Below are 18,529 nucleotides of genomic sequence, written 5' to 3'. Positions count from 1 at the left end.
TGTGGCGTCCAGGCCCCCCCGGCCTTCTTCTTCTTTTCCTTACTACTCACATGTCGACGCAGACATTCCTTCCTATCAGTAATGGAGGTGGAACTGATTGTTAAGTACGACAGACATCAACAGTGCAGCCGAGTGTGAGCACGCTGGCAAAGTTACGTGTTTGCACTTGCTGCACGGCTGTAAGACCATGCTGATGTCTGGTTTCTTTCTTTTGTTTGTTAAGTGATTCCTGTCTTTTCAACCTGGTGTTCATAAGTTACTTTGTCTGAAGCGTGGCCCACGGTCCCCTGGGAGAATGTACACGCCTCCTCTACTTCCCCAAAAAAAACATTTTCTGGGGCAAAATTTGTGGCGTTTTCTGTGCATCCTTGAGTCTGTTTACTCCTTCAATATAGGAACAAAAATAACCCACCTTAGCATGTTTGAAAAAGATGTTTTTTCTTTACTTTTCTCAAGCTGCTGCACCTCCCCCCAAAGCAGTGGTGTCCAAAGTACGGACCGGGGGCCATTTGCCGCCCATGACTGTTTTTTTTTAATTTATTTATTGGCCTGCGGCACATTCGAAAAACATAATTTAACAACAAAATGTCAAAAAAAAACAACACCACCAAAAATGGAAAAATCATCAGTAATTTTACAAGAATGAAGTCCAAATATTAAGATAAAAAAATTTATTCAAGAATAACATCAATTTAAGAGCATGAAGTTGATATATTAAATATAAAAATATATTTTTAAAGGTTGTAATATTATGGAAAACAAACAAAATAACATAAAAGTTGTGTAAAAATTTTTGCTACGTGAATAAAAAGAACATAAAGTCATAAACAAAGTCATAAAAAGTGCTAGCTCTGTCATACAACGTAGCACGCAACCCATACACAAGGCACATCGTGCTATTAGGCGCAGGTATGCACGGTAACACATACCGACTTAACAAGCCCACTTGAAATCAGGATGGTCATCACTCACACAACAGTCTCAGTCATGGTGCACAACTAAAAACATCACACAGCAACGCAAACACAGACAAGACATTACCTCTATTTGTGCAGAACAATAACTAACAACTATGTAGTTCAGACATGTAACTTAAAGAGCATTTGCACCAAAACACTACCGCAAAGCACGCTGGGGAACAGGAAGTGCTCCCCAGCGATGCGACAATACGCTAGCATGCATGCTATTGTATGTTTTTAAAAAGCCAGCGGGAGCAAAACTGAGTTGGGTTGTACTTTATTGAAGTATTTAACAATTTACTCACGTTATTTTTGGTCATTCTCATCCACAAATCTATCAAAGTTCACATCTTCTGTATCCCAAATGAACAGCGGGGCAAGTTCTCCATCAAACACGCCAGGTTCCCTGTCGTCATTGTCAGTCAGTCTCGTTGCCGTGCGGCGCCTCAGAAATGATGCTGGCTTTTGTGAAAGCTCGAACAACAGTGCATCAGACACGTTAGCCCAAGCATCCACAATCCATTAGTGAAGCTGTGTTCGCTCGCTGTCATCTATCGCTCCCACGCCGCTCGCAACGTAACTTTAAACGCCGTGTTTACACCGATGTCCAGCGGTTGGAGTTCCTTCGTCAAGCCTCCAGGAATGATGTTAAGCTCCAAGTTCATTTGCTTCATTTGTGGTGACGCGTGTGAAAAAAACATCCGGTCTCTTTCCGTACACGTCACTTACACGCCATTTTCTCATCGTCCTTCCAGCCCCTTTGGTCCGGCTGGAAACTTTTCTTTAGGCAGCGTCAGCGTCTACCGCAGGTAGCGCTTTCTGTCCATTACCATGGCAACCAAGCACAACAGTAAAAGATGACTTCTCGTGTCCCGTTGTGTGTATCTACCGTGCTGGTCTTCAGTGTGCTTCACCAGGATGTGGAAAGTGAGCGGCACGTCGTCCATGTTGGTGATGTAGTTGGGTAGTAGTTGGATGGATAGATGGCGCCATTTCATAAAATATACTTCTATAACTACTGGGGCGTGCATTTAGCGTCCTCAGTCACGTCCACCTTTCCTTTCCTCTTTACAAGCAGGTGTCGGCAGGAGACGCTCCCAGTCAGTCGAGCGGAGCGCTATAAGTCACGCAGCAACACTTACACATTTTGGAACTCGGTACACACATACGGCGCTCCGCATTATAAGGCGTCCCGCCCATTTTGGACAAAATTTAAGACTTTTAAGTGCGCCTTATGGTCGTGAAATACGGTAGTCTTTTCCACCCGTACCACAAAGCTGTGTACCTCTGTAATAACTGCTTAGCATATCTACATAAGTGACAAAGTTGCATCGTTTCATTTTTCACTGTGTGGCCCTCGCTGGAGGAAGTTTGGACACCCCCGCCCTAACCTCTTGTTGTGCTCAAAAGATGTTGGTGGATGAAGACATGGACGCACTGAAAGGAAGGACAACGTCACTCTCGCTATTTTTAGTCAACTCTTTAACTTAAATCTCCATTATGGCTCCCAAGGCAGCGAGGCAGACTCGCCCGGTAGCAGCGAGAAAAGTGGAAAAAGTGAAAGTGAAAATGAAATGAAGATGTTTCTTAGTGGCGAAAAACCGGTCTAAGCTGCTGAACCTCATGAACGACAAAGATGCTATTCTTGAACATGTGGATAAGATGAGATGAGCTGAGATATGATGAGGTATGCCTTTATTGGTCCCACAAGGGGAAATTCCAGGTTTACAGCAGCAAAAGTAAATATATAAATCAAGACGTCATGTAGACAATTTACAGCTGTGTAAATGTTCATCAAGCCACAGGTTTATTGCATGGTTATTGCAGGGTTTATTGCACAGTTATTGCACGATTAATGTACAGGATTTTTGAAGCAGTTTTTGTTATGGAGTCTAAAAGAAACTGCTCCAAAAATCCTGTACTGAACTGTGGAATAACTGTGCAATAAACCCTGAAATAATCATGCAATAGTCCATGCCACGCGGAAGGATCTGCTCATGAAATGGACAGTGATAACAGCATAAGCAGCGTAGTGAGCTCATGTTTGAGACGTCCTCCTGCCAATAAGCACGGAGCTTGTTTCATTCTTGCTTTGTGGCGTTTTCTGATTACATGTGACCCGTCTTCATGCGCTCTGTGTACGGTGTGACTGGCTGAGGAGGTCATTTAGGTATCACATCTGACTCATGCCACAACTCCACTTGCCCGAGGACCACCTGTACTTGTTTAAACTTGTTTAGAAGAGGCATCCATTACAGCGCAGCAGACCTGAATAAATGTTCTTCAGCTTCTAATTCTCGGATGTTTGCTGTAATTTGTCAGGTCCAGGCTGGGTTTGGACAAAGAACAAGGAATGATTCACCTGGAGATCAGCGTCTCTGATGGACGTAAGTGTCATCGATGGCAAGGTCAGAGGTCACGTCCTTCTGTCTAAACTAATTGTCAGCTCACATAAATACAGTTTGGTTCCTTTTGGGTCCAGTACGAGAGCACGTTGCCAAATTCTCCTGATGAAGTATGAAGATAAATATGAAATCATGTGTAATAGTTTCCTTTTAGGAAAGTGCAACAACGCAGACAAGTGCAAGAGTAAAAGCTCTGTCCCACTGTGGCGTTTAACAATTCTGCCAGCGAACTAACCAGTTAGCCTTGAATTGATTTCTTTTAAACCTAAGAAGCCAAAAACCTACCACTTCCACACGGAAGCGTACTGGGCATCGTACTTCCAGCGGCTTTGAATGGTTTTTCATTGGAAAACCAGTATAACACAGTATATCGACACAATAAGAGTAAATAAGCCATTTAAGACTGCTCAAGCAGTGTCACAGTAAATGTGTTCCCTGGGGAACCAATAGTGACGAGTCCAGTGCCTGTCTACAGTTACTGACACCTAGTGGCCAATTTAGACTACAGCGCTACATTCACAATTACAATGCTTCTTCTGCCTTGTATCTCTATTTTAGGTCATTTACTTCGTTCGTTTAGACATTTTTATTCTTGAAAATGCATAAAAATAGATGGATGGATGGATGGATGGATGCATGGATGGATGGATGGATGGATGGATGGATGCATGAATGGATGTATGCATGGATGGATGGACGGACGGATGGATGGATGGATGGATGGATGGATGATGCATGGATGCATGGATGGATGGATGCATGGATGGATGGATGCATGGATGGATGGATATGTGGATGGGTGGATGGATAGATGGATGGATGGATGGATGCATGGATGGATGCATGGATGGATGCATGGATGGATGGATATGTGGATGGGTGGATGGATAGATGGATGGATGGATGGATGCATGGATGGATGCATGGATGGATGGATGCATGGATGGATGGATGGGTGGATGGATGTATGGATGGATGCATGGATGGATGGATGGATGGATGGGTGAGTGGGTGGATGGATGTATGGATGGATGCATGTATGGATGGATGGATGGATGGGTGGATGTATGGATGGATGCATGTATGGATGGATGGATGGATGGGTGGATGTATGGATGGATGCATGGATGGATAGGTGGATGGACGGATGGATGGGTGGATGGATGTATGAGTGGATGATGGATGGGTGGATGGATGGATGGATGGATTCATGGATGGATGGGTGGATGGATGGATGGATGGATGGATGGGTGGATGGACGGATGGATGGATGGATGGATGGATGGATGGGTGGATAGATGGATGGATGGGTGGATGGACGGATGGATGGATGGATGGATGGATGGATGGGTGGATGGACGGATGGATGGATGGATGCGTGGATGGATTCATGGATGGATGGATGGGTGGATGGATGGGTGGATGGATGGATGGGTGGATGGATGCATGGATGGATGGATGGGTGGATGGATGCATGGATGGGTAGATACTTTATTCGTCTTCAAGACAAATGGACATTTACATCAGCGCTACAAAAATGTCATAAATAAACTTAATCACTTAAAAATAAAACAAACAGGGCAAGATAGAAAAGATGAAAAATCTAAGAATAAATGAATAAATACATGCGGAACAGATGCATTAGAAGTTAATAAGTCCAGTCCTGTGTTTGTATTTTATCGCTCCCCTCTGTTGAAACGCTGCATGGTGTGGGGGAGGAATGACCTGCTTAGTCTTTCAGTGAAGCAGGGCAGTGATAGTAATTTGCCACTGAAACTGCTCTTCTGTTGGGAGGCCAATTTAGGCCAAGAATAAGTACAATTTGCTTAAATATGCACATTTTTAAAGTAACAATAGGCTGTATACAATCACTAAACAGCGATTATTCATTAATCAATGTTTGAAAAGCCGTGATAGAGTGAGGGAGCGATGTTGGAGTCGCGATGGAGCGAGGGACGACTGCACTGTAAATCTCAGACTTTTCCCGTCTTCATTGATTGAAATGTTGGTGTTGAGATCATTTCTTTTTCAAACTCAAGGCTGCCGGTCGGCTCTTCTCTTGGCCACTTCTCCCAAGCCAGGTGCGTTAATGGCGTGTCCCCCGTAGAGACGCCTCATCGGGCTGACGCTAACACTCTGGGACAGCTCTCTCTCTCTCTCTCTCTCTGCTTTCACCGTTCATGAGACTCCACTCGCCCTAATTTTTGCCTGCGTGGTTCCCTTAATAACATGAGCATAAGCGAAAACCTTGATGGTGGCCTAGCAAAGCTTTGTTTGTTCCCCCCCTCCCTTTGTTGTATTTTTAGCACTCTTGTCTCGGCTTTGCCCGCAGGGTCACAGTACATCACTTGCAAACTTCAGAACTGCTCGGAGGGAAGCAAGGGCAAGCCTTTCCCGGGGTTTATCATCCCCAACTCCCTGGTGGTTCAAGATGAATACGTTTTCATCCAGGTGGGTTATTTCATGGCAGGTCTGGCTTCATTAAAAGTCAATTAAAAAACAGCCGCGTTGGCTTGCATCTGAATGTACAGTCATGTTTCCCCATTCAGTAAAAAGGGGGCTATTATCCTGGGGGAGGAGGCGCATGAAATTGAAATCACCGTGTTGTGTATTAAAGCTGGTCTCTGCCGTAACGCGCAACATCCTAATTGGTTGCAAATCACAGCTTGCCTCCTTTTGAGACACGCTGTGTGCATCCAAGAGGACGCCGTAAAATGTGATTTTTCCTTTCTAGGTGCCGATCGGAGGACAATCTGTCCATTACGTGTCCTACAGAAGACACGCCTTCTACCCCGTGAAGCTTCCAAAGTACACCCTGCCAAAGGTAAGACGTCAGCCGTCCGTACATCTCCTCGTTAGCTCTTTACTGGGCTCCAAAGCTCCAAAGCAGATCTGTGATGCAGGAATTAGCTGTAAATAGTCCTCTGTGTGCTCTGGAAGCATTTAGCGCCCAATAATGGAGTGTGTCAGGGGAGGGGTCATGAGAGATTTATAGCCCAAAGTGTTTTCCATCACAGCACACGTTCATACGTCTTTTTCCACCATCCCAACCCTGATGGCGCGCGTTGCCGACCTTGTTATTCTCAATTACAATCAATTATGGAGCGAGAAATCACGAGTGTGCTCTGCCGCTGTGCACATTCACACTTTTTTTTCCCCCAGCAACTAAGTGCCGACTACTTTTTGACTTGGGGCCTTGTTACTTAGCAACCTGCACCCGCTATGTACGGCCTTTTTTTAGGACTTGCAGATCATCAGCACCGACGATAACCAGGTGGTGGCTGCCATTCAAGACTGGCACCAGAATGACTCGTACAACCTGTACATGTCCGAGTCGAGGGGTCTGTTCTTCACGCTGATGCTGGACGACGTGGTGAGCAGCGGAGGACCTGAAGGCAACATCATGATTGACCTTTATGAGGTGGGTGCATCTCATTACACAGCACAATTAGCACAGGTGTGCTTTAGGCTGGCCACAATAAAAGGCCACTCTCAAAGTTGCATGTTTACTGTACGTATTTGGGGGAGGGATCAGAAAACCAGTCAGTATCTGCGTTTTTTCAGAAATATATGAATTCTTAATAAAAAAAAAAATCTGCATACTAAAGCAAATTTGATATATTTTTGGACTAAGTTATGCATTTGCAAAAGTGAAAATGTCTAAATGAACTAAAATACAAACACAGCGATGCCTTGGTTAATGTCATTAAACCATTCCAGAAGGCTCCGACTTAAGCCAAAACAGACTCTAACCAAAGCAAACGTTCCCATAGAAAGTAATGTAAATCCAATTGACCCGTGCCAGACACCCAAAACTGTTAACAGAAAGCACATTTTATAGGCAAATCAGACCTCACAAATGGCTCAGCGTTATATTTGTCTACCGCCGTAGCCCTGCGCAGTCACCTCTCCATTCTTGCGTATGTGATGAAGGCGATGGCATCTTCTTCCGCAACGGAGCACCGTGGCCATCTTGTTTACGTGCGGAAGAAGATGCGAGCGTCTTCATCACATACACAAGAATGGACGGGCGACAGGGCGCAGTGATACGGCGGGAGACAAATATAACGCTGAGCATGTGATGAGCACATGTGCCCATCATAAAGTGGCATATTGTAGCGCGCCGACTCCGTGAGGCCCAGGTAGCTCTTTATTTGACAGGAGCCAGTCATGGGCTATGTCAACCCAGGAGGTCATTACTCAATATAACAGTCACGGTTTACAAAAAATCTTACAAAAGTCATCACACAGCAACTAACACTCAAACATTATACCTCAGAAATACAGCAACATCTATCAATGCGAGTTTTATATTAAAAAATGACATTTTAATTCATAATGCCATTTGTGTGAGAAAACCAGTTCACTGGAGGAGAGCATAGAAAGCATCGCAAATGGCGCTGCAATGCTGCTTCTGAGCACACGGAGCCCAAAGCAAAAAGAGGGAAGATGACGTCATTGCAGCGCCTCAATGAATGCGTTGCTCAAATGCAATGCCTTATGGGAAAACTTGTTTTTTTTATTTTAAAGTCATATTGGGACATGTTTGCATATTTGTATGTATACCTTTTGAGTATTAAGTTGTTGTGTGATGAATGTGGTGCTGTGAGTAAAGTGTTCTTTGAAAGATGACACCGTGAGTCACACTGCTATGTTCTCATACGCTGACCTCCACTGACCTCCACTGACCTCCACTGACAAGCTTGTTGTGAGTGCACTGATAGCTCGTGATTGGCTATCATTTCCTCACTGACTCGTGAGCGGCACAGTATTTAAACAATTAGTTCTGAAGTAAAGGAGATGTCACGAGATTAGAATTAGCTGTAAATTAGCCACACCGCTGCAGAAGCCACAGGCTTCAAAGTTCAAAGCAACGGCTTATACACCGGAATTTACAGTCATTTTTACATCAGATGGAATGGATGGATGGAAATGAAACCAAATCTAAGTCTATATTTAACTGTTTGTTCATCTAAATAAATCTCTTTTAAATGTAAAAACAAGAAAATATTGTCATAAATGCATACATTTATATGTCATTATTACAAATATTGTGGAAAATATCACAAAAATTGGACTACGTGACAAAAAATATAGAGATTTTTTTTAACCATAATTACAAGCAGATAAGTATTTAAAAGTATGTCGCTTTTGTTACATAAAAAAGGCTGTTTTCTACTAATGATTGTGTTTTTTTGTATGAAGTCCTACTGAGCCCGCATGGTACGAGCGGCATTAACGATCATACGATCATTTCTGACAACAGAAGTAAATGACAGACGTCTGACAAAAGCGGCGGCGTACATGCGATGAATACGATACACAAGGAAGAAAAACAAGACTGCATTGGTCGTCCCTATGGGAGACGAGGAAACGGCTTCCTAAAATATGCTCCTGTTGCCGCAACAACAACAAACACCAGCGTCTGCCTTCCACGAGTACAGAGCTTCAACGAGCATCGCAAACATTGTTCCTCTTCTGCCGTGTCTTCACTAGAAGGGAACAGATGCTGCTGCATTGCAACTTCTTGCTGGGCCCGCTACTCTTATATAAGGTGGTTTTGTGGACGCCAACACCAGGCACCAGCAGTCGCGCTTCGAGCCAGCAGGCCTGCAAACAGCTGCGTCTGTGCATGCGTGCTCACAGATGTCTTCTGAGCTCACACGTTCTTGCACGTGTGTGTGTGTGTGTGTGTGTGTGTGTGTCGCAGGATGGATTCATGTACTGTATGTATGGTTTCCTTGCATGCACACTCGCTTCCTTAGCACTATTACAACAGTGGTTCTGTTGCTGCTGTGTTGTGCAATATACAGTACTTGCAAATAAATGACCATGTGGTCGACGAGAGCTATGTTTTCCTTCCCACTTTCTCATGCACTCTAGATCATTATTATGGTTAAAAAAGAATCATTTGCAATTCATGTAAAATGAAATACAAATGTATTTTTAGGATTTTGTTTATTTATCTAAATTACTGTATATTTGTTACAAAAGATATATTGTACAAAGCTTATATCTACCTGGCAACGAAAGACAAAATATGTTTGATATTATTGACACAATATCATCATTTATTCATCTTTTGGAGATGAATAAAGTATTTATCTACAATTCCAAGAAGACAGGCAACCAGGGGTATTTTATTTTTCATGGACAAAATACAAAATATACATTCTGAAAGTAAAAATAAGAAAGTGAATATTTTTAGGAATGGAATATGTTCTACTATGTGGTAGATAAGCACACATTGTCTAAAACAGAGTGGAAAATATTCCAACATATTTTATTTAATATTCCAGTATATTTTCCAAAATATTTTTCTGTGTAAAAGGGGCTCGTTCTCATCTTAAAAACTGATCAAATATGAACTAAATACATATATTTGCATAGAATTATGAAATCAAATATCACAAAAAGATGATGCTTTTTAAGCGGACCTGGCAACAAAAGACAAAAAAATGCTACAATGACAAGAAGGTGGGCAGCCAGAAGTCAATGTGACTTCTGATGTGAAGAAAAAACGGCTTGTAGCGTGTCAGCGTGTTTGCGTTTTGACCAAATAAAACACCTCGCCCGGGCATCTCTCGCTCATTGACCTCCTGTTAAAGCAGCAGTGCCTCAGCGGCACGAGTGTGTGTGCGATGACAAAGACGTGCAGCAGCGGTAAGCGTTCTAGTGAGAGTCACTCCAAAAAAAAGTGGAAATATCTCAGGGGCTGTGCCAGATGTTGTTTTCATTCTGCACGGTCCTACAGATGGTCCAAAAAAGTGCTCCCTGTCAGGAAAACTATCGCTTCCTGACATGTCTATCTCCCCGAACTAGAGCATTGGCTTTGCTTTAGTTTGAATAATTTATGCTTGTTTTTTCCCCCCTCTACCAACACCCTTTTTTGTGATGTTTCTCCCCGCCGCTCTCGTGTTTCATGTTTGCAGGTTGCCGGGATTAAAGGCGTGTTCCTGTCAAATAAAGTTGTTGAGAACCAAGTGAAAACTTATATTACGTACAACAAAGGCAGAGACTGGCGGCTTCTGCGGGCCCCGCTGACGGATCTCCAGGGAAAGAAGGTGGATTGCGAGCAAGTAAGTATCACTTTGTCAACCTGCTAACCTGACAATTGCATGAAAAACAAATTAAATTAAACATGGATTTGATCAACGTCCACAAAGCTTCTGTTTTGTGTGTGTGTGTGTGTGTGTGTGTTAGCCGTACTGCTCGTTACATTTGCACCTGCACGTGTCGGAGAATCCTTACACCTCTGGAAACATCGTCAGCAAAGATACGGCGCCGGGAGTTATCATCGCATCAGGTGAGGAGATGATATCGGCACACAGATTCAAGTTAACGCTTTCATTTCAGCTGACCTTCTCATTTCAACTTCATTGTTTCACGCCGTCGAATTGTCTGCAGATGTACACCACTTTTGGAAATAAGCGCTGTTATGTTTCTGGGAAAATGAAGCCCATAGTTTTTGCATGTTTATGTGGTTGAGCTGGTCCAGTGTTCAGGGAGGTCGAGGAGTGTGACCCCACTTTAGTTGGAACACACCCTGCGGCCTTCTAGAAAAGAGGGACCACCACGCCGGTCTGCCAATCCAGAGGTACTGTTCCCGATTTCCACGCAATGTTGAAGAGACGTGTCAGCCGAGACAGTCCCTCAACATCCAGAGCCTTGAGGAGCTCAGGGCGAAAGTCGTCTCGGAACATAACCCCCGTGTACAGTCAGTGCACAGCTTGTATAGCAGGATAGATTTATGATCCACTGAAATTGGCTATTGTGTGCTTTTGTATGTAGGTGTGGTCGGACCTGAGCTGACCACCACTAATGTCAGCATCTTCATCACATCTGATGCCGGCAACACTTGGAAAGAGGTAAAGTGGGATGAGTGTTCACAGGAAGACTTACATAACATAAGCAGTGCTTGACGTTATGCAGCATGTGCGCACTGAACGTCTCTTTTCACGCTCAGTTTTGATTGACACTTGTTGTTTTGCTGGTGTACAACTGCAGCTGTGGAGAATATTCTATGTTTCCACTCTCATGTAGCTGACAAAGGTAACCAAAACATTACTAACAGTGATGCGGCACGATGAAATACACCACTACAGACCAAAAACTACAATAAGAATTCTAAAAAATATCACACTGAATGTATTTATTTTTCATACATTTTTATACCTCTCAGAGATTGTCTGTAAAAACAGCATTTATACAAAAACATTTCTATGGCCCACAAATGTGACAAAACTTTTTTAGTTTACTTATTTTTTAAACATTTTTATTCCATTTTTCCAATCATGTATCTAAAAAATGTAACCTAAATACTGCATTGGAAACAGCTTGAGGGTATGATGCAATGCAGTTCCACGCCAGTGATTCCCACATTATAGGGGGTACGTGGAAACATTTCATTTCCAAGATGATACGAGAATACTCTCAGTCATTTCATATGAAGCCAGACAATAAAATGGAACGTGTGCACTACAACTAGTTTCCTCGGGGAGACAATAACCTGTGGCACAGCTGTGCCAACATCCTAACAGATGTGATACATTCGACTTTGTGAGAACTATCAATCACATATGAGTGTGTGTGTGTGTGTGTGTGTGTGTGTGTGTGTGTGTGTGTGACATAAAAGAGTTAGGGTTAGACATAAAAGGTTGGGAAACACTCTTTTACACCACTGCAAGCCCCAGTAGAATAATAATATGTTAATATAGTATTTGGTTTTTATATGTTTTAACGCCTCCCTTTTAGTGGAAGTCAATCATTTAAAATGCATTTATATGGCCTACATATGCAACCAAAAATGTTCTATTGTTATTATTACAATTGTAATACAATTTTGCTAGGTCCCACAAGTCCAGTTCTGGCCGGATTTCCAGGACAAGGGACGTAGTTCCGCTTAAAGGCTGGGCCATTTAAGTAAAGATTTCGGCCTCTCAAAACAATATGCGTTCAAAAGCGTAAAACATGTGCATCATAAAAATGCCTCCTCAAAAAAATCAGACCTCACAAATTGCTTGGCGTTATATTTGTCTCCTGCCGTGTCGCTGTGCATCGTGTATGTGATGAAGACCCTCGCATCTTCTTCAAACAAGATGGCCACGGCGCTCCGTCATGGAAGAAGATGCGAGCGTCTTCATCACATCATCACATCACATCGGATTTTGTCCAGGAGGCATTTTTGTGATGCAACGAAGCGGAATCCGACCGGAGCTGGACTTCGGGGACCAAGTGGGCGGGGTAAGTCACCTTTGATGTACTACACCGCCGATGGGGACGTCATACAACTTCATGTCAAAAAGTCCCAACTATACCTTCAAGTGTGCTAGCAGACAAACAGCAACGACAACAACCTTCATTAATGCTGCGATTGCTCCTGTTGCTTTGCTGATTTAGCGACATGATTGGCGCATTAGAAAAACGGCAAACCACAAGCACACATGAATACCTCTCCCACATTGCCCTTGTCTTTGTAAAGGAAGTATTGCGAACTGCATGTGATTAGATTGTGCAGGTGTGCCTATTCAAGTGTATTAAAAGGTTTTTCATCACTGTGATGCTGTGGGTGCTAATACATGAAGGCTGGTTCACAAACACAAAGTAATCAATGAGGCGGTATTAAATAAACCCAAAATAAAAGTGCATGGGAGCCTTCAGGATTTCTTCAACAGTGTTTACTTGTTTGTGGAGCTTTTAAAAGCAGACGTTTGTATCACTGATCTGTTAAAACAAGCAAAACAAAGCGAGCGTAGAGATGGGTTTTTTTGCCATGGGCCCAAGTCTCTTTAGGAGGTAAACATCTTGACGCTAGCTCAGACAAGCGAGGAGGAGTCGTCTTATTTTTAACTCTGCGTGTTCCTTGCATCGTCACCACCATCTTGTCTGCAGGTTTTCCAAGAAGAGTACAGCGTTTTTTTCCTGAATCAAGGAGGTTCTCTGGTGGCCATCCGACACACACCTCTGCCTATTAGACACATTTGGTAAGCTGAAGTATCTACTTGGATTTGACTTTTACTTGTCGTAAGCACCCAAAGCCCATCACCACAGGTGAGGGCACCAACATAGATCATCCAGTAAATTGAGAGCTTTGCCTTTCGTTAGTAAACCTCACTCCCTGAGCCTTCAAAGTCACGTCAGACAGCTAGCGCTCTCAACTCTCATTCAACTGTCTTTGGTTTGAGCCAGGGACAAACGCGGGGCTGGGTGAACCAAGCGGGTTACATTGGTGCAGTGACCCGGATCCTTAAAGGTCACGGTGGACATTAATTTGACAGGCCGGACTTTTAGCTCAACAGCTAGAACTTGCAACTCTCATTCAACGGCCTTTGGCTTGAAGCCACGGCAGAACGAGGGGCTGGTTGAACAAGGAGGGTTACATTGGTGCAGTGACCCGGACCCGGTCCTTGTTGCGGTGGATATTAATTCGACAATCCTAGGTTTTAGCTTTCTCGACCTATTCTGTGGGTCACATAGGCGTCTCTGAAGATGCGCTTGGTTCTGATGCCTTCAAACAGGGAGAGGAGCCTTTTTTGTGATCCAGCCGTTGTTCTGTGTCTCATCCCCGCTTAGGCTGAGTTTCGATGAGGGCAGAAACTGGGACAAATTTAGCTTCACCTCGTCACCGCTGTACGTGGACGGGGTCCTGGGGGAGCCGGGAGAGGACACCCTCATCATGACGTAAGGGATCAGAAATAATTGATGTTTTGTTAAGTACGGCACGGTAACATATCGGCCTTGTGAGGGCTCTGAAGTGCACACTCTCAGTGTGGCTTTGAATGCATTTCATTTGCCCTTTTTGATTAAAGCCATATTATTCACTTTTTTTTATCTTCACAAGTTCTGACCTAGTTTCCCTCCTCCTTCTTCTTCTTCTTCTTTGTGCAGAATCTTTGGTCACTTCAGCCACCGATCTGAGTGGCAACTTGTCAAAATCGACTTCCGCTCAATTTTCCAACGGCGCTGCACGTCTGACGATTATGTAACATGGCAGTTACACAATGAGGTAAGTCCGTCTTCAAGCGACTCATCGAACCCGCACAGCGATGCCTCTTTGATTCCAGCGAGGGAGACAAAGACGGCAGAAGAAGCCTGCGAAACGGTTATGATCCATTATTCATTGCAGGGAGAAGTGTGCATCATGGGGATGAAGAGGATCTTCCAGAAACTGAGAGTAAACGCTCGATGTGTCAAGGCCAGAGATCAGTACATCTCTCAGATGTCTGACTCGTGTCCGTGCACAGAGGCTGACTTTGAGTGGTGAGTCTCCTCCTCTGCGGCGTCAGTCATAAAGATGCATAATAACAGCAACAAAAAACTCTTTGAAAACTTCCCAAAACACAATTTCTTACTCGACCTTCTATGGTGTCAAACCAAGTGAGAACAACCTTATATGAAATCATTATTATAATAAGTGCTACTATTAACACCGCTATTCAAGTCTCCTGTAGTTGCCGGGGGCGTGGTCTACAAAACCGAATCACTGTCGGGTCCACTAATTAGCGCGGGGTCAAAAGCCTTGTCATTAACAGCTGTGGTGTGCATTAATCCCACAAGATGACAGTGGCTGCATTTGGGGTATCACGAGTGGTCAGCGTCCAGTACCTTTGTCTATCTCTGCATGCGCATACTCAGCTGTTGGGGTGAAACTCGTGTGTTCCACTTGTCGTGTTGTTGTTTACAATGAATTCAATCAGAGGTATCAATGCAGACTGAGCAGTTTGCTCCTTAGCATGATTGCAACATTGGTTCTCTTGCTGCTGTGTTGTGGAATGTACCTGTTAATTTCTGAAATGTCAAAACTTTTAAAATCATGTAATTAAACACATATCTCTCTTGGACCACAAGACCATTTTTGAACAAGTATATTGCACAACACAGCAGCAACAGACCCACTGTTGTAATGGAGGGAAGGAGCAAACTGCTCAGCCAGCATTAATGCCACTGATGAGCACACTGTAAACTACAGTACAACAGTAAGTGACAGTAAGTGTAACACGCATGACTTTGACATTTTAAAGCGCATGCAGAGGTGGACATAGTTGCCACTGGTGACACTCCAAATACAGCTGCTGCCATCTGGTGAAATTAATTTACTACAGCTACAGCCACAATTGTTTTGTAACCTGGCGCTAATTAGAGACCCCAGCAGCTATTAGCTAATTATCAAAGACGCACCCGGCGATTGTCCACTTGCTCACCAAATTTTTAATTTGTCATTTGGAAAAAGACAGCCCTGCTCGAAATGCTTAAACATAGATACGTGAAAACGGGGGACATGCATAGAAAATGTTGCGAGTACAACTATGTCACGCTCCAACCAGTGATGGAGGAGCACCAACTACTGGCCTGGAATGCACATTACAGACGTGTCACTCACTTTTTGACTGGTCCTTTGCTTGCTCAGCTACTGTATGTAGCGTGCATCTTTAAAAACTCTGAGATAGTTTGAAAACTGAAAAGAATTAATAACGCTTGTAATTGAAAGGAGATGATGTTAACATGACAGAAAATGAGATCCAAAAAGGGCTGTGTTGGCAGCTGGTATTGTAGCTGGTGTGAATAGCTTAGCACGGATTGACAGCAACAAGACTTCATTACGAGCTTCGTCTTTGAGCGACTATTACTTCAAGTTCACGCGCACCAAGTGTTCCTGCTTTCATGCTGTCATGTACTTGCTTTTATCGCTAAATGAAAGGCGATCACCAAAATATCTAGCCAGCCTTAGCACCACTTTGTCAAATTTTTACTCGGAGATGAAAAGAACCTCAAAGATGTCTCTGACTTCAGAAAGGTATAATTATCTGTCTTTTTTATAAAGGAGAGGAATAATGTATTTCCATCCGTGCATTTATATATTCCAGCTTGTATGATTCTGTTTTAGCTTGGTTAAAATAAACAGGAAGACTTTTACACAAAGCACATGAGCGTGTCCTCACGCCCAGTGCATCTTTGTTCTCCGCATGAAACAGCGATTATGGATTCGAGAGGCAGGCCGATGGGAGCTGCACTCCGGCTTTCTGGTTTGTTCCGTCGGCCACATCCAGAGATTGCATCAACGGGGACAGCTTCCTCAATTCCACAGGGTACGCAGTCACTTCATGTCATTGTCATGCCAAACGCAGAATGCAGAATGCTAAAGAGGAATTTAGCTTGCTTTGGATGACAGTCAGAGAGATGCCTGTATTGTATACTGTATATATACAATATTGTATATACATATGCAGTATACACGGGTTAAGGGTAGGGTTAGGAAGGTTAGGGATTATAGACAAACGTTGGGGTTGCTTAGAGTTTAGAGGTTAGAGTTAGGGTTAGATTTTCTGGGTTAGGGTTTAAGGTACATCTGGGGTTGAAGCTAGGGTTAGGGTCAGATTTGTGATCAGGGTTATTGTAAGAGATAGGATAACGGATGGGGTCAGTCTCTATGTTTTAAGATTCAGGGGTTAAGGTTAGTGGCAGGGCATTGAGGATTAGGGGTTTATGGTGAGGAACAAGGCACTGAGGATGAAAAGTTAGGATTAGTGGTTATAGACTAGGTTTTAGGGGTTATGGTTGGGGGTAGGGGTAAAGACGAGGAATTTGGATTTGAGTTTTGAGTTAGAGGTTCAGGGTTTAGAGGTTGAAAGAGAAGGACAAGAGATTATGATTATGGACTAGTTATTAAAATTGTGTGCGTTAGTTATTGTCATTGTGTACACTCTCATGGTTAATCATTTCATTAGTACTAATATGTATGACTGTTTCAATGCAGTATTATCACTGTGGTTGTTGATATATTTTGTCCTCTGTCCCCTTTCTGGCCGTCACAGACATATGCTGATGTAGCCTTGTTTGTTTCTGTTGTTTTGTTATTGTTGCCACAATTGTTGTTGTTCTTGTCTCTCTCTGTATTGTCCCCCTCTTGTTCCCACACTCCCCCCCTCTGTTTTCTTTTCTCTTCATCTCTATCCCCTCCTGCTCTGGTCCGGGCATGACAACTAAACGTCAACGTCAAATAAATTCTGTATAACAGGGGAAGAGTATCTTACACTTTTCCCTGGAGAACAAATCTGTTAAGGATGTGAGGGCATTTAGATCAACAATACTATCTGCCCTAATTGCTGGACAGGACAACAAAAACAAGGATTATGGACTAGTATGCTGAGGTTTGGGTTAGTGACAATGGACTGGTTAGTATGGGTTTAGAGTTAGGGACAAAGCATTGGGGATTAGGATTAAGGGTTAAAAATAAGGTCTACGGGCTAGGTTTTAGGGGTTTGGACAAGGGACAAGAGATTTGGGTTGAGTGTTATGGTATTGGTATTGAGGTATTGGGACTAGGGATTCTCATCAGGGTTGGGGACAAAGGAAAAGGACAAGGTATTAGGGTTAGGAGTTAGGATAGGACAGTAAGTATTGGGAATAGGGGATAAAGTTAGGGGATTATGGACTATGGATTTGGGGTTAAGATTAGGGGTTTGGGTTAGAGGATTATGGTTCTGGACAAGAGATTAAGATTAGGGGTCAAGGGTAAAGGGGTTAGAGAGTAGGGATTTTGATTAGAGTAGGTTGAGATTTAGAAGGATTCAGTTGGCAAAAAATCCAAAGAAATGAATAAACATTTTCACCCTTTTTTTTGTTTTCAATGGAAGATATCGCAAGGCTTTGTCTAACAACTGCACAGATGGCAGTCTATTAAAGTACAGCCCCAAGCGGCAGAAGTGTCCCAGCCAGGTTCCCAGAGGCCTCCAGCTTTTAACCAGCGAGGGAACACTGGTGGCCACTCTGCACAAGAACGTCACTTTCTTGGTCTTTCTGGAGGAGGTGCTTAAACACAACATCAGTATTTCTGTACTGTACGTACTGTACAGTACTTGTTACCACTTGTCATTATTTGTGTCTGCTTGAAGGGGCTCAGCTCTACCACCAGCATCACGGTGGACTTTGGAGACGGGACCGCTATATCCTACGTGAACATCAGCTCCATAGAAGACGGGATCAGGCACGTGTACGGCAAAGTGGGCATCTATCAAGTGTCTGCCATAGCAAGCAACATTCTGGGCTTTGACAGGGTGACGCTGTACCTCCATGTCACATGTGAGTCTCATCCATTCTAGCTTCACCTGTTTGGCACAAAGGTGCTGCTTTAAGAAACCGCTTTAAAACCAACCTTCACAACACCAG

The 18,529-nt window shown here is 43.5% G+C and overlaps 1 protein-coding gene across 5 annotated transcripts in view; it reads left to right on the top strand.

Annotated features, from left to right (window-relative positions):
• LOC129193754 (VPS10 domain-containing receptor SorCS1-like) overlaps positions 1-18,529 on the top strand; it is an 80,333-nt gene that overhangs the window by 38,520 nt on the left and 23,284 nt on the right. For all 5 annotated transcript variants that reach the window (XR_008573603.1, XR_008573604.1, XM_054798341.1 and 2 more), the window contains exons 6-19: positions 3,282-3,346; positions 5,697-5,815; positions 6,099-6,188; positions 6,606-6,785; positions 10,297-10,443; positions 10,568-10,670; positions 11,156-11,232; positions 13,256-13,347; positions 13,937-14,044; positions 14,252-14,369; positions 14,490-14,623; positions 16,336-16,449; positions 17,998-18,169; positions 18,256-18,442. Coding sequence is in view for 3 of the 5 variants with exons in the window: in XM_054798341.1 (XP_054654316.1) it covers positions 3,282-3,346; positions 5,697-5,815; positions 6,099-6,188; positions 6,606-6,785; positions 10,297-10,443; positions 10,568-10,670; positions 11,156-11,232; positions 13,256-13,347; positions 13,937-14,044; positions 14,252-14,369; positions 14,490-14,623; positions 16,336-16,449; positions 17,998-18,169; positions 18,256-18,442 (1,706 nt within the window). In the remaining 2 variants the exon portion in view is untranslated. The remainder of the gene's footprint in view (positions 1-3,281; positions 3,347-5,696; positions 5,816-6,098; positions 6,189-6,605; positions 6,786-10,296; positions 10,444-10,567; positions 10,671-11,155; positions 11,233-13,255; positions 13,348-13,936; positions 14,045-14,251; positions 14,370-14,489; positions 14,624-16,335; positions 16,450-17,997; positions 18,170-18,255; positions 18,443-18,529) is intronic.

Source organism: Dunckerocampus dactyliophorus, chromosome 14 (genome assembly GCF_027744805.1).
Source record: "Dunckerocampus dactyliophorus isolate RoL2022-P2 chromosome 14, RoL_Ddac_1.1, whole genome shotgun sequence".
Taxonomy (NCBI): Eukaryota; Metazoa; Chordata; class Actinopteri; order Syngnathiformes; family Syngnathidae; genus Dunckerocampus; species Dunckerocampus dactyliophorus.
Note: the sequence above shows the minus strand (reverse complement) of the source record. Positions and strands in the feature narration are given on the sequence as shown.